The following is a 14,476-nucleotide window of genomic DNA, read 5'->3' as shown; positions in this document are numbered from 1 at the left end:
TAGCTGGGCCACCTACCTGCAGGGTGTTCTCAGACGCTTACCTGTGCCTCTCTGGGGACAGTTGTAGTAGGAGTGTGCAAACAAAGACTTATCCAAAGGGAAAGGGGTGTTGGGAGACCCAGAGATAACTCAGGCCCAGCCCCCGAGGGCCTTGCGAAGACATAGCAACCCCCTCAAGATAGGCATATCTACCAATCCTAGGAGGAGACAAAGGTGCCAGAGGCTCCTGACCCCGGGAAGCCCTTAAAGGTGTCTAACTCTTCCAGCCACACCTCAAGGACACCAAAGCGCTGGACCAGTTCCAGGCTGTTGAATATTCCACTCCAGGAACCCCCTAGACTGCCCTTTCCAATTGGCTCTGTTCTTCCTCTGAGAGTTCCAAGCCCCAACTCTGCTCCTTCAATGTGCATCACATTTTTTTCATCCCACTGGCAATCCGGAGCCTTTCCTGGACTCCCATTCCCAGCTTTTCTGTTAGAGCCGAGCACAGAGCCAGGCAGACAAGGGCTGGAGGACCAGGAGGCTGTTCGGAGACCAAGACAAAACAGCTCAGGACCTGGCTCCCACTTGGGGCAACAGGAGCAACAGGATCCCTGAAGACTATTAATGTGCAGACACCGGGCTCATGGGCTTTCTAGGCAACAGCTCCTCTATATTTCACAAGCCTGAGGGCAGGACTATTATCCTCTTTATATCTGGGAGGAAACAGAGGTTTAGAGCAGTGAAGCAAAGTGTTTCATTTTCACAAAGTAAGTAGCAGAGCTGGGATTCAAACACAAGTCTAGTTGCTCTAATTTGAAGGAATCCAGAAGCCATAGAATCTGTCTCCCACCCGCCCCCTCACAAACTCACAACCATAATAATTCCACAGACATGGATGTGTCAGTCTGTTTATTAGAAATGACTGTTGGCCCCACCATGGAGCAGTGACTGACCGGGTGACAGAGGGTTAGGTGACTTATAGAAGCATGCTTAGGACGCTGTCTTTTGTGGGAGCTGAGCTGAGCCCAGCCTGGTTATCCAAGCTGAGGGCAGGTAGTCTGGGAGAACTGAACTCAGCCAAGGAGCCAGAATTGCAGCATCAGGGCCAGGCTGAGCAGGAGACCCCCAATCCCATGAAGCATCTCGCCAGCATTTACATGCATGACTGCAGCATAGAACCTCGCCACTTCCTCATTGGGGTTGCCCTGGGCTGAGTCAAACCACATCTGGATGCAGCGGCCGCTCCCTCGGCTGTAGTTGCTGACCTTGTATGAGTGACTCCAGAGGCCCTCACAAAGGGCGACTGGAGTGGGGAAGTAGGACTCAAAGGTGAGGCAGAGGGCCCCAGCTGGGCACTTGTTAACTCCTTCAGGGAGAGACATGGTGGACACCGACATTCAGCCCCTGGGCCCAAAGCTCACTTCTTGCCACCCCCAGAAATCTTCACCCCACCCCAAATCCTGGAGGATCTTCCAAACCCCACCTCAATCTCCTTTTTCCTAACCCCACCTCAATCGCCCTCACCTGAGGTCCAGTCCCATCCTCTGTGCCAGTTACTCTTGCAGGTGTGGGAGGTGTGACAATCCTCCCACCAGCGCTGACAGTCCTCTTTGCATAAGGGCACATCCAGGAAGCGTTCTTTGCGCCAGCTCTGATTCACCTGGTTGGGAAGTGGGGAGGCAGGGCTCCACTCAGCCAGGGCTGCTGGCAGCCATCACCTTGAAGTGATGGAGGGGGATGGCAGTCTGCTGGGGTGGGTCGGGGGGGGACACGCTACCTGCCGGATCCAGGGCCCCAGGTTGGGTGAGCACTCATAGAGACAGGTGTCCTGGATAAAGTGGCGCTTGCAGGCGGGCTCCATCTTACCACAGTGGTCCCAGTTAAAGTTGTAGAGGCGAGAGGTGTCCTTGTGCAGCTCCTGGCTGGTGTTGGCCGTGCAGCAGGCATTCTTCTTCCAGGGACTGCACTGGGTGGGGAAGACACAGGACTAAGTGCCATATCCTCCTCCTCCTGCCACCTCCTGTCTCTCCCCCATTTGGTTCTTACTCCTCTGCCCTAAGCAGGTTGCCCTGGGAACACTGACTGTGATGGACCCTCTGTCCTAGGCCTCCAGGAACCCCTTTCTTGGAGGAAACACAATTACAACCATGTGATCAGGGGACTGTGGGAGCCCAGGGAAACCCTGTCTTGAAAGTAATAGCTATCATTTATGAGGCACGTAACACTTCATAAAAAGTTTTCACATACTCATTTAAAAATTATTGAGCACCTACTTTATGCCAGTCATGCTTATAGATGCTGGAAATACAGAAGAGAACAAATCAGACAGAAATATGTGTTCATGGAATTTTCATTCTGGTCAGAGGAGACAGACAGTAAGAAACTAAATATATATATGTATATATAGTATGTCAGGATATGATAAATGATATGGGAAAAGTTAGAGCAGGAAATGGTAATGTGGAATTGCTGAAATTTTAAATAGGTTAGGAAACGCCTCATTGATAGGTGACATTTTGAGCAAAGGAAGAGAGGGAGTGAGCCATGCAGTAATGGAGTTTGAATACATTTATTCTTCTTGGCATGTAGTAAGATCTGTGTCCCCAGTGGCTAGGCCAGTGCCAGACACATAGTAGGCCCATGAAAATATTTGCTGGAAAAAGTAAGCAAAAGCCAGGCTGGGCGTGGTGGCTCGTGGCTGTAATCCCAGCACTTTGGGAGGCCGAGGCAGGTTCCTAAGGTCAGGAGTTTGAGACCAACCTGGCCAACATGGTGAAACTTCATCTCTGGTAAAAATACAAAAAAATTAGCCAGGCATGGTGGCGGGTGCCTGTAGTCCCAGCTACTTGGGAGGCTGAGGCAGGAGAATCACTAGAACCCTGGAGGCAGAGGTTGCAGTGAGCTAAGATCACACCATTGCACTCCAGCCTGGGTGACAGAGTGAGACTCCTTCTCAAAAAAAAAAAAAAAAAAAAAAAGTAAGCAAAAGCCCTACTTTTTAAATCTATCTCTATCTTACATAGAGGCACATCATATTCTCACAAGATTATAATCTAGACTGGGTTTTCCAGGACTGCAAATACCATGAAATAGAAGGTTGTACTATGTGTTTTGTTCTACTAGAATTATTCACTATTTTAGAAAAGTATGACATCAACAGCAACATTGCTTATATTATAGTATCTTAGAATGTTTAAGTCACCAATAGAATATACCTGTATCAATCTTCATTTGTAGCTCCCCATTCATAATGATTTTATGACAAAAGCAAGCATGTGCTATTTCCTAATGCCTTCTAATGTAGTCATACCAGAGAACTGACATATTGAAATACGTATTATTTTATTACAAGTTACTTTCTGTGTGTTTCTCCTTTATATTACAGAGCATTATGTTGATATTTGCAAAAATTATGCATATAAATAGGTTCTTTGAATTTCATTGCAGGATAGAAAAAATAATCTAAAAAAAAATCTGTAATAAAAGGGAGACATTGAATCTAATAGGGTTGCAATCCACTGGCATACATGTATATAGACTGTGTGAATGTCTAGCCCCTGTGCCTCAAATTACAGCCAGAAGGGCCTCCTCCTCTTCTCCCTTGGCACTCCATGGAACTGGCACTTAGTGAGGGTGGGAAAAGCCAGAGCTTCCCTAGTCTGTCGCCCACCAAAGGAGGAGCCTAACCCAGTCATATTCCTACCCCTCCACAGGGGCCATTCCTGTCCAGCTCCTTTGTGGGCCTATGTGCTTTTGTGAGCCTCATTTTCACTTACTTGTGTAATGTGGAGAATATCATCTACCTACATCAAAGAACCCCTGGGAATATGAAATTTTATACAAAAAACACATGACAATTGGCAGGTGCCCATCGAATGACGACTCAATATCATTGCCAACATGGTATCCACCTCTGGGGAGGGCCCCCCTAAAATCACCTCTCTACTCTTCCTACTCCACCTTCATCTTCTCCCACAGCAAAAATTCAGGGTGTAGAGGTATCTGACCCCTCAATCCCTCTCCCACCATCCTGACTTTCTCCTCCCTGTTAGAACCATCCCCCTCCTTAGTAGAGGCACACTCCAGCCATACTTGGTCATGCAGCTTGTCCTCAGGACCTGGCTTTGTCTTGTGGTGCTTGGCATCCATACAGACATTGAGGAGATCACTCCTGTCCTGGGCACTGCACATGGTGGCTACCCAGACCAGAAGCAGCAGAAGTGGCATCCATTTCCAGGCCATGTCTCTCTGTCCCTGCAGGGGGAGCTAGGGTAGGGAAACCAAATCCTGAGGGGAAAGGGCTCCAGGCTGGGAGCCCATTCACTTCCTGCCTCAGTCTCCCCATCCCTACAGTGGCAAATGAGGTCAGACCCTGTTCCTTCAATGCTGGGGCCCTGAAGCTCCCTGAGGCTAGGGTAGAGAGGGTTGACCAGGAGGGCTCCCTCGCCCCCAGGCTTTAAGGGCTCAGGAGAACTGGCATTAGTGAGTTGAACCCTGGGGAAGTCTTCCCAATTTGGAGGAGATACTTTGTGCCCTCATCTTTTCTCTAGGCTTTATCTATGACAAGTAATTAAATTCTTCAGGCCTATGCCCTGCTTCCCTGAACAGAGCCAGGGACACATAATGTCTGTCCAGCAAGGGCTCTGTGGTTAGATGCTGGATCACCTGGGGTCTTGTGCCAGCTTAGAAACCAGGTTAGCCCTGGGGAAGGCAGTGACCCAGCCCTGCCGAGTTCTCAGATCAGCATGAGGATCAAGTGACAGAACCCACAGGATAGTGTTTGGTTAAATGATGCAGAAATGGAAAGAGCAGTGTTTTTAAGTAGTTTTGCTTCCTCAGATTTTTTCCTTCCCTTTTCTCTGAAAGCCATTTTCCTTTCCAGCCTCCTCAGCTGTCTCTGGGCTAATGCAGCAGACCTCACTTTACCTCTCAAAACACAAATGCAGATGAGAATGATATAGACTGGGGGTGGGGCGAGGTGAGGAGGGGGTGAGGAAAAGACTACATATTGAGTACAGTGTACGCTGCTCCGGTGGCGGGTGCACTAAAATCTCAGAAATCACCACTAAAGAACTTATCTATGTAACCAAAATCACCTGTGAAACGATAGAAGTTTAAAAAATTAAAAATAAATTTTTTAAAAATGCAGAGAGCCCCTTAGATCTGAGAGACAACATGAAAGTTTCCCGTGCTGGAGCAGCCCGACCAGCACTTGGTATCCTGGAAGGCACTCAACAACAGGAGCAGCCCTCACCTCCTCTGTTCATTGCTGCCCTTGTCCCCACCTCCAGCCATTACAGAGCTGTTCCTTTGGGCTCCGTCACTACAGAGTGGGTAATGGAGACTGCTTCCTCTCCCTCTATGGTAAAGGTCCCTCCAAAAACTTACTGCCCATGGCTCTACATTTAGTGTCAAGTCTTCCCTCTTCCAATTTCTTCCCCTTCAAGTTGCCTTCCCCACAGGAGCCAGCGTGATCTTACTAAAGAAAGATGTGGCCAGGCATGGTGGCTCATGCCTGTAATCCCAACACTTTGGGAGGCCGAGGCGGGCAGATCACGAGGTCAAGAGTTCGAGACCAGCCTGACCAACATGACGAAACCCCGTCTCTACTAAAAATACAAAAATTAGCCAGGCATGGTGGCAGGTGCCTGTAAACCCCACTACTCGGGAGGCTTAGGCAGGAGAGTCTCTTGAACCTGGAAGGCAGAGGTTGCAGTGAGCCAAGATTGCACCACTGCATGCCAGCCTGGGTGACAGAGTGAGACTCCACCTCAAAAAATACAATACAATACAATACAATACAATACAATACAATACAATACAATACAATACAATGCAATACAATACAGAAAGAAAGGTGTATTCCTCCCCTCTGCACAAACCCTCCAAGTCTCTCCACTGCCCTTGTCAACCTTCCCTCCTTTGGGCATCTTACCTGAACCTCCATTGCTGCTGGGAGCATACACGGCTGTGTCTGAGTTGGCCTCTCTCTAAGTGGGTAATAGATCCAGGCCCCTAGGCTGTCCCCACAGCCTCTGTCTTCAGTACAGGGTAGACAATGCACTCTGGTAAGCACAGAGTGAAATCTCCCGACTTAGCTATTCTCCTTCCTCTCTTCCTTCCCTTCCAGGCCCCACCCCCTTCTAGGCTCCCTAAGTCTGTCCATTTAGTCATTCCTCTTTGCATTCATCTCCTTACTTGTTAATTTACTCATTCCAGCATTCACACATTCAACTTTCATCAAAATCTAGAGAATTGCTCATCACCGGGGGCATCTGGATTTTGTAGGTACTCCAAGTGGTTCTTAGAATAAGGCCAGCTCGATGGAGATAAGGTCTGGTGGAGACGAACCCAGGCTTTAGGGTCAGGCCAATGGGACCCAGTGAGAGCTCCATCTCTTGCACAACCTTGGGAAAAGTCACTGGACCTTACTGTGCTTCAGTTTGCTCACTAGAAAATTGTTCAGAATTGTATAGGGAAAAACCTGGCACATACTGAATAGGCTTAAGTGACAGCTATCGGGTTAATTTATGGGCAGCTAAGTGGACATAGGTAGAAGCTGAGGTATAGGCCGGGCACAGTGGCTCACGTCAGTAATCCCAGCACTTTGGGGGGCTGAGGCGGGCAGATCGCTTGAGGTCAGAAGTTCAAGACCACCCTGGCCAACATGGTAAAACCCTGTCTCTACTAAAAATACAAAAATTAGTGGGGCATGGTGCTGTGCGTGTGCCTGTAATCCCAGCTACTTGGGAGGCTGAGGCACAAGAATTGTTTGAACCCTGGAGGCAGAGGTTGCAGTGAGCTGAGATCATACCACTGCACTGCGGCCTGGGTGACAGAGTGAGACTTCATCTCAAATTAAAAAAAAAAAAAAAAGAAGAAGTTGAGGTATAGAAGTCAAGGGTTACAGAAAAATTAAAATTGTCTCAAATCTGTTAAACAGCAATATATTACCATCTGGCATTTCTGAAATCATAATTAAGCAATTTTCGATGGCCTTTTTAAAACTGTGGTAAAAACACACATGACATACAATGTGCCATCTTAACCATTTCTAACGGTACAGTTGAGCAATGTTAAATATATTCATACTGTTTGCAATCAATCTTGGAAACTTTTTCATCCTGCAAAACTGAGACTCTATATTCATTAAACAATTCCCCATTTTCCCTTTCCCCAGCCCCTGCCAACCACCATTCTACTTTCTGTCTCTGTGATGTGGACTACTGTACTATAAGTAAGTTCCTTGTCTAAGTGGAATCACCCAATATTTGTCTTTTTGTGACCGGCTTATTTCTCTAAGCATAATGTCCCTAAGATTTGTCCATATTGTGAGGCGTATCAGAATTTAATTCCTTTTTAAGGCTGGGTAATATTTCATTATATGTATGTACCACATTTTCTTTATTTATTCATCTATCAATGGACCTTTGGGTTGCTTCCACTTCTTGGCTATCATGAAGAATACTGCTATGAAAATGGGCATCTAAATATGTCTTTAAGACCTTTCTTTCAATTCTTTTTGGTACATATTCAGAAGTGAAATTGCTGGATTATATAGTAATTCTATATTTAATTTTTGAACAGCTGCCTCACTGTTTTCCATAGTGGCCACACCATTTTACATTTCCATCAGCAGTGCACAAAGGTTCCAATTTCTCCACATCCTCACCAACACTTATTTTCTGTTTTGGGAGTTTTGGGTTTATAGTAGCCATTATATTGAGTGTGAGGTGATATCTCATTATGACTTTGATTTACATTTCTCTAATGATTACTGATATTGAGCATCTTTTCCCATGCCTGTTAGCCATTTGTATATTTTCTTTGGAGAAATGTCTATTCAAGTCCTTTGCCTATTTTTAAAAGTGGGTTTTCTTTTTGTTGAGTTGTAGTACTCTTTTATGTATTCTGGATTCACCCTTTATCAGGTATATGATTTGCAAATATTTTCTCCCATTCTGTATGTTGCCTGTTGATTATCCTTTGATGGACAGAAGTTTTTAATTTTGATGTAGTCCAGTTACCTATTTTTATTTTTGTTTCCTGTGCTATTGGTGTCATATTCAATAACTCATTGTCTAATTCAATGTCGTGAAACTCTTTGCCTAGGTTTTCTTCAAAGGCTTTCATCATTTTTGCTTTTATGTTTATTTAAGTCATGGATCTATTTTGAGTTGCTTTTAATATTGTATAAAAATGTGTTTATACAAATGTATTACACCTGTGTAAAGCTGTAAGATAAAGGTCCAACTTTTTTTTTTTTTTTTGCATATGAATATCCAGTTGTGTCCCAGCACCATTTGTTGAAGACTATTCTTTTCCCCATGTTTTAATACCCTTGTCAAAAACCTGGACTCTCAGTTCGATTCCACTGATGTATGTCTCTCCTTATGCCACTACCATGCTGTCTTGATTATTGTAGATTTGTAGCAAGTTGTGAAAGTGAAAAGTGTTATTTCTTCAATTTTTTTCTTTTTCAAGATTGCTTTGGCTATTTTGGATCTCTTTCATGTCCATATGAATTTTAGAATCAGGTTGTCAATTTATTTTTTTTGTTTGTTTTTGAGACGGCCTCTCACTCTGTCGCCCAGGTTGGAGTGCAGTGGCGAGATCTCAGCTCACTGCAAGCTCCGCCTCCTGCATTCCCGTCATTCCCCTGCTTCAGCCTCTCGAGTGGCTGGGACTACAGGTACCCACCACCTCGCCTGGCTAGTTTTTTTGTATTTTTTAGTAGAGACGGGGTTTCACCGTGTTAGCCAGGATGGTCTCCATCTCCTGGCCTCGTGATCCGCCCGTCTCGGCCTCCCAAAGTGCTGGAATTACAGGCTTGAGCCACCGCGCCCGGCCCAGGTTGTCAATTTCTACAAAATTGACAGCTGGGATTTTTGACAGGTCTTGAGTTGAATCTGTAGATCAGTTTGGGGGAGTATTGCCATGTTAACAATATTAGGTATTCTGACTGATGAATACAATATTTGTTTCTATGTATTTAGGTTTTTAATGTCTTTCAACAATTTTTTTTTTAAAGACATTTATTCAGTGTCATGATCAGACTATTACATTTAGCAATCAACAGCATGGGTGCAAAAAACAAAAATCTACATTAAAATCCTTTGTTGGAATGCTTTACACTTTCCACAGAACAGAAACTAAAATAACCTGTTATACAATTAGTCACAAATACAGTCCTCAAGTTTTTTGCCCATACACATGAGTGTTTGTCTAAAACATGTCTTCTTTGTAGCAGCTAGGCCCTGCCACCACTGTGCTTGGCTGAGTTCACAAATCTGTTGTAACCTGTAGCTTCCCTGTCACTTCTCTGGCTCTCCTCTCCTGCTAAGCTTTGTTTCCTAATTAAAATCTTCTGCCACTGCCATAGCTACTGCTGCTGCTGGAACCGCCATAGCCAACTTGGTTTTGTGGTTTTGCAAAGTATTGGCCTCCACCGCCATAGGGGCCAGAGCTTCTGCCTCCAAAATTTCCTCCCTTCATGGGTCCAAAATTTGAACACTGATTGTTGCAATTGCCAAAATCATTGTAGCTTCCACCACCTCCAAAATTGCTTCCATCATTACCAAATCCATTATAGCCATCCCCACTGCCACCATATCCACCACCACCATGGCTGCCACCAAAGCCACCACGACCACTGAAGTTTCTTCCACGACTGAAGTTGTCATTCCCACCGAAACCACCTCCACGACCGCCACCAAAGTTTCCAGAACCACTTCGACCTCTTTGGCTGGATGAAGCACTAGCCATCTCTTGCTTTGACAGGGCTTTCCTAACTTCACAGTTGTGGCCATTCACAGTATGGTATTTCTGAATGACAGTCTTATCCACGGAGTCATGGTCGTCAAAGGTTACAAAGGCAAAGCCCCTTTTCTTGCCACTGCCTCAGTCAGTCATGATTTCAATCACTTCAATTTTCCCATACTGGTCAAAATAATCTCTTAGGTGATGTTCTTCCGTGTCTTCTTTAATGCTGCCAACAAATGTCTTTTTCACAGTGAAGTGGGCACCTGGTCTTTGAGAATCTTCTCTTGAGACAGCTCTCTTTGGTTCCACAACTCTTCCGTCCACCTTGTGTGGCCTTGCATTTATAGCTGCATCCACCTCCTCCACAGTGGTATATGTGACAAACCCAAAGCCCCTGGAACGCTTGGGGTTTGGATCTCTCATTACCACACAGTCCGTGAGTGTTCCCCATTGCTCAAAATGGCTCCTCAGGCTCTCATCAGTTGTTTCAAAGCTCATCCCTCGAATGAAGAGCTTCCTCAGCTGTTCGGGTTCTTTAGGAGACTCTGACTTAGACATGATGGCAGGGAGAAGAGAGACTTTCACATGCTTCTTCGGCGGCGTCCACAGGCAGTCAACAATATTTTATAGTTACAAGTCTATTACTTGTAACTTTTACTTTTGTTAAACTTATTCCTACATATTTTATTCTTTTTATACTATTATGAATGGAATCATATTCTTAAATTCATTTTCACAATTGTTCACTGCTAGTGTATAAAAATACAATTGATTTTTGTATTTTCTTTTTTTTTTTTTTTTGAGTGAGGCGGAGTCTGGCTCTCTTGCCCAGCCTGGAGTGCAGTGTCCGGATCTCAGCTCACTGCAAGCTCTGCCTCCTGGGTTCATGCCATTCTCCTGCCTCAGCCTCCCAAGTAGCTGGGACTACAGGCGCCCGCCACCTCGCCCGGCTAGTTTTTTGTATTTTTTAGTAGAGACGGGGTTTCACTGTGTTAGCCAGGATGGTCTCGATCTCCTGACCTCGTGATCCGCCCGTCTCGGCCTCCCAAAGTGCTGGGATTACAGGCTTGAGCCACCGCGCCCGGCAATTTTTGTATTTTCATCTGGTATCCTGAAACTTGTTGAATTCATTTAGTGGTAGTGATATGGTTTTTATGAATTCCTCAGAATTTTCTGTGTACAATATCATATCATCTATGAATAAAAATAGTTTCACTTCTTGCTTTCCAATTTGGATACCTTTTATTTCTTTCTTCTTGAACAATAGCCCTAGCTACAACCTTCAGTACAATGTTAAATAGACACGGTGAGAGTACATATCCCTTTCTTATTCCTGATCTTAGGGTGAAAACCTTTCACCATTGAATACGATGTTATGTGTTTTTTTCAGAGATGCTCTTCATTGGGTTTTGGGTTGAGTTCTCTTCTACTTCTAGTTTGTTCAGCGTTTGTTTAATCATTAAAGGATATTGAATTTTGTCAAACAAGATTTTCTTCACTAATAGAGATGATCACGTGGTTTTTGTCCTTTATTCTAATAATATGGTGAACATCAATTGATTTTTGGATGCTAAACCAACTTCCATTCCTGAAATAAATCCTGCTTGGTAATAGTATATACTTTTGGCCGGGCGCGGTGGCTCACGCCTGTAATCCCAGCACTTTGGGAGGCCAAGACGGGCGGATCACGAGGTCAGGAGATCGAGACCATCCTGGCTAACACGGTGAAACCCCGTCTCTACTAAAAAGTACAAAAAACTAGCCGGGCGAGGTGGCGAGCGCCTGTAGTCCCAGCTACTCGGGAGGCTGAGGCGGGAGAATGGCGTAAACCCGGGAGGCGGAGCTTGCAGTGAGCCGAGATCCGGCCACTGCACTCCAGCCTGGGCGACAGAGCGAGACTCCGTCTCAAAAAAAAAAAAAAAAAAAAAAAAAATAGTATATACTTTTGACATGTTGCTGGATTCAATTTGCTAGTATTTGTTTAAGAAGATTTACATCTTAATTCATAAGGAATATTGATCTGTGTTTACTTTTCTTGTGATATCTGTGTCCGATTTTATAATAGGGTAACACTGGCTCATATAATACAACTTACAGAATGAGTTGAGAAATATTCCCTCCTTTTATTTTTTGAAAGAGTTTGTGAAGGATTGGTGTGAATTGTTCTTTAAACATTTGAGCCAGGTGCGGTGGTTCATGCCTGTCATCTTTGAAAGGCAGAGGTGGGAGAATCACTTGAGCTCAGGAGTTCGAGACCAACCTGGAAAACCTTGTCTCTACTAAAAATAAAAAAAAATTAGCCAGGCATGGTGGTATGCACGTGTAATCCCAGTTACTTGGGAAGCTGAGGTGAGAGGATTGCTTGAGCCCAAGAGGTTGAAGCTGCAGGAAGCTGTGATCCTGCCACTGCACTCCAGCCTGGGTGACAGAGCGAGACCTTGTCTTTAAAATTAAATTAAATTAAATTAAATTAAATTAAATTAAATTAAATAAATAAAAATAAGTAACATTTTGTAGAAACTACCACTGAGGCCATCTGGGTCTGAAATTTTCTTTGTGGGAAATTTTAAAATTACTAACTCAACCTCTTTACTTGTCACAGGTCTATTTGTATTCTTTACTTCTTGTGTTATCTTTGGTAGTTTGTGACTTTATAGGAATTTGTTCATTTTATCATTGTTATCTAATATGTTGCGTACAATTTTTTATACTATTCCCTTATAATCCTTTATATTTCTGTAAGGTCAGTACTGATCTTCCCTTTGTCATTCCTGATTTTATTGATTTGATTCTTCTCTCCTTTTTTCTTGCTCAATCTAGCTTAAGCTCATCAGTTTTGTTGATCTTTTTAAAGAACTAACTTGATTTTGTTGATTTTTGGTGTTTTTCTATCCTCTATTCCATTTATTTTTGCTCTAATCTTTATTATTTCCTGCTTTTTCCTAGTTTATTTTGCTCATCTTTTTCTGTTTTGTTTTGTTTTGAGACAGGGTCTCACTCTGTCGCCCAGGCTAGAGTGCAGTGCCATCTTGGCTCACTGCAACCTCCACCTCCCAGGCTCAAGCGATTCTCCTACCTCAGGCTCCCAAGTATCTGGGACTACAGGTACACGCCACCACGCCTGGCCAATTTTTGTATTTTCGGTGCTTCGCCATGCTGCCCAGGCTGGTCTTGAACTCCTGAGCACAAGTGATTCACCCACCTCGGTCTCCCAAAGTGTTGAGATTATAGGCATGAGCCACTGCACCCAACCCTTTCTCTGTTTTTTTGTTTTTGTTTTTTTTTGTTTTTTTTTTTTAAAGGTAGTAGGTTAGCTTATTGACTTAAGATTATTCTTCTTTTATATGACATTTACAAATCTAAATTTCTCTCCAAGCACTGTTTTAGTTACCTCTCATAGGTGTTGGTATTTTGTGTTTTCATTTCATTCATCTTAAAGCATTTTCTAATTTTCCTTGTGATTTACACTTTAACTCACTGGTTATTTAGGAGTATATTTAATTTATACATACTTGTAAATTTCCTAAATGTTCTTTTCTTATTTTTTAATGTCATTCCATTGTGATCAGGAAAGATATTTTCTTCTATTTCAATTATTTTTAATTTATTGATACCTTTTTTAATGGCTCAAAATATAGTGTTCCATGTGTACTTGAGAAGAGTATTCTGCTGTTTGGTTGGAGTGTTCTGTAGATATCTGATAGGTCTAGTTGGTTTATAGTGTTGTTCAAGTTCTCTACTGCCTAGTTTTTCTAAATACTACTGGTAGTGGGATATGGAAATCTCCAACTGTTATTGTTGAATAATATATTTCTCTCCTCAATTCTGTTATTTTTTGTGTCATGTGTTTTGGGCTCTGTTGGTAGTTGCATTTATATTTATATTTGCTATGTCTTCTTGATGGATTGACCCTTTTATCACTTTTAAATGACTTCCTTTGTCTCTTAACAATTCTTGTCTTAAATTTCTTTGTCAATATCATTACATTACCTATACAGGTACAGGTACAAATTACACCTGTGTAGTAGAGACAAGGTCTCACTCTGTTGCCCAGGCTGGTCTCAAACTCCTGAGCTCAAGTGATCCTCCTGCCTCAGCTCTCTAAAGTTAAATGATTTGTATTCCTTTTTTTTGAGACGCAGTCATGCTCTGTCGCCCAGGCTGGAGTGCAGTGGCCGGATCTCAGCTCACTGCAAGCTCCGCCTCCCGGGTACACGCCATTCTCCTGCCTCAGCCTCCCAAGTAGCTGGGACTACAGGCGCCTGCCACTTCGCCCGGCTAGTTTTTTGTATTTTTTAGTAGAGACGGGGTTTCACCGTGTTAGCCAGGATGGTCTCGATCTCCTGACCTCGTGATCCGCCCGTCTCGGCCTCCCAAAGTGCTGGGATTACAGGCTTGAGCCACCGCGCCCGGCCAATAATTTGTATTCTTAACAAAGTGCTGTAGCTTTACTTGTTTTAACTAGATTTTCTTTCAACCTTTTTTTTCTTTGAGACAGAGTTTCCCTCTTGTTGCCCAAACTTGAGTGCCGTGGTGCGATCTCAGCTCACTGTAACCTGCACCTCCTGGGTTCAAGCAATTCTCCTGCCTCAGCCTTCCAAGTAGCTAGGATCTTTCAACCTTTATCTAGAGATATAAAGTTGATTTACCTACTGCCATTATAGTATTTAAATATTTTGAATTTGACAACATACTTTTTTTTTTTTTTTTTGGAGACAGAGTCTTGCTCTGT

The 14,476-nt window shown here is 43.8% G+C and overlaps 1 protein-coding gene and 1 pseudogene across 2 annotated transcripts; both read right to left on the bottom strand.

The window, feature by feature from the left end:
* Positions 1 to 874: 874 nt before the first annotated feature.
* On the bottom strand, positions 875 to 6,073 carry FOLR2 (folate receptor beta). 2 transcript variants are annotated; one of them, XM_005578994.4, is made up of 5 exons: positions 5,918 to 6,073; positions 4,075 to 4,248; positions 1,760 to 1,948; positions 1,507 to 1,642; positions 875 to 1,348 (listed from the first exon to the last, which is right to left on the bottom strand). In XM_005578994.4, the coding sequence occupies exons 1-5, from the start codon at positions 5,942 to 5,944 to the stop codon at positions 1,056 to 1,058; spliced, it is 819 nt and encodes a 272-aa protein (XP_005579051.1). In that variant the 5' UTR covers positions 5,945 to 6,073; the 3' UTR covers positions 875 to 1,055. The 2 variants fall into 2 exon arrangements, with proteins under 2 accessions (XP_005579051.1, XP_045227307.1); XM_045371372.2 differs by having other exon boundaries at positions 4,075 to 4,236.
* Positions 6,074 to 9,219: 3,146 nt separating this feature from the next.
* On the bottom strand, positions 9,220 to 10,314 carry LOC102131918 (heterogeneous nuclear ribonucleoprotein A1-like; annotated as a pseudogene).
* Positions 10,315 to 14,476: the final 4,162 nt, after the last annotated feature.

Source organism: Macaca fascicularis, chromosome 14, assembly GCF_037993035.2.
Source record: "Macaca fascicularis isolate 582-1 chromosome 14, T2T-MFA8v1.1".
NCBI classification, from domain to species: Eukaryota; Metazoa; Chordata; class Mammalia; order Primates; family Cercopithecidae; genus Macaca; species Macaca fascicularis.
The sequence above is the reverse complement of the archived record's forward strand: the minus strand, read 5'-3'. Positions and strand labels throughout refer to the sequence as shown.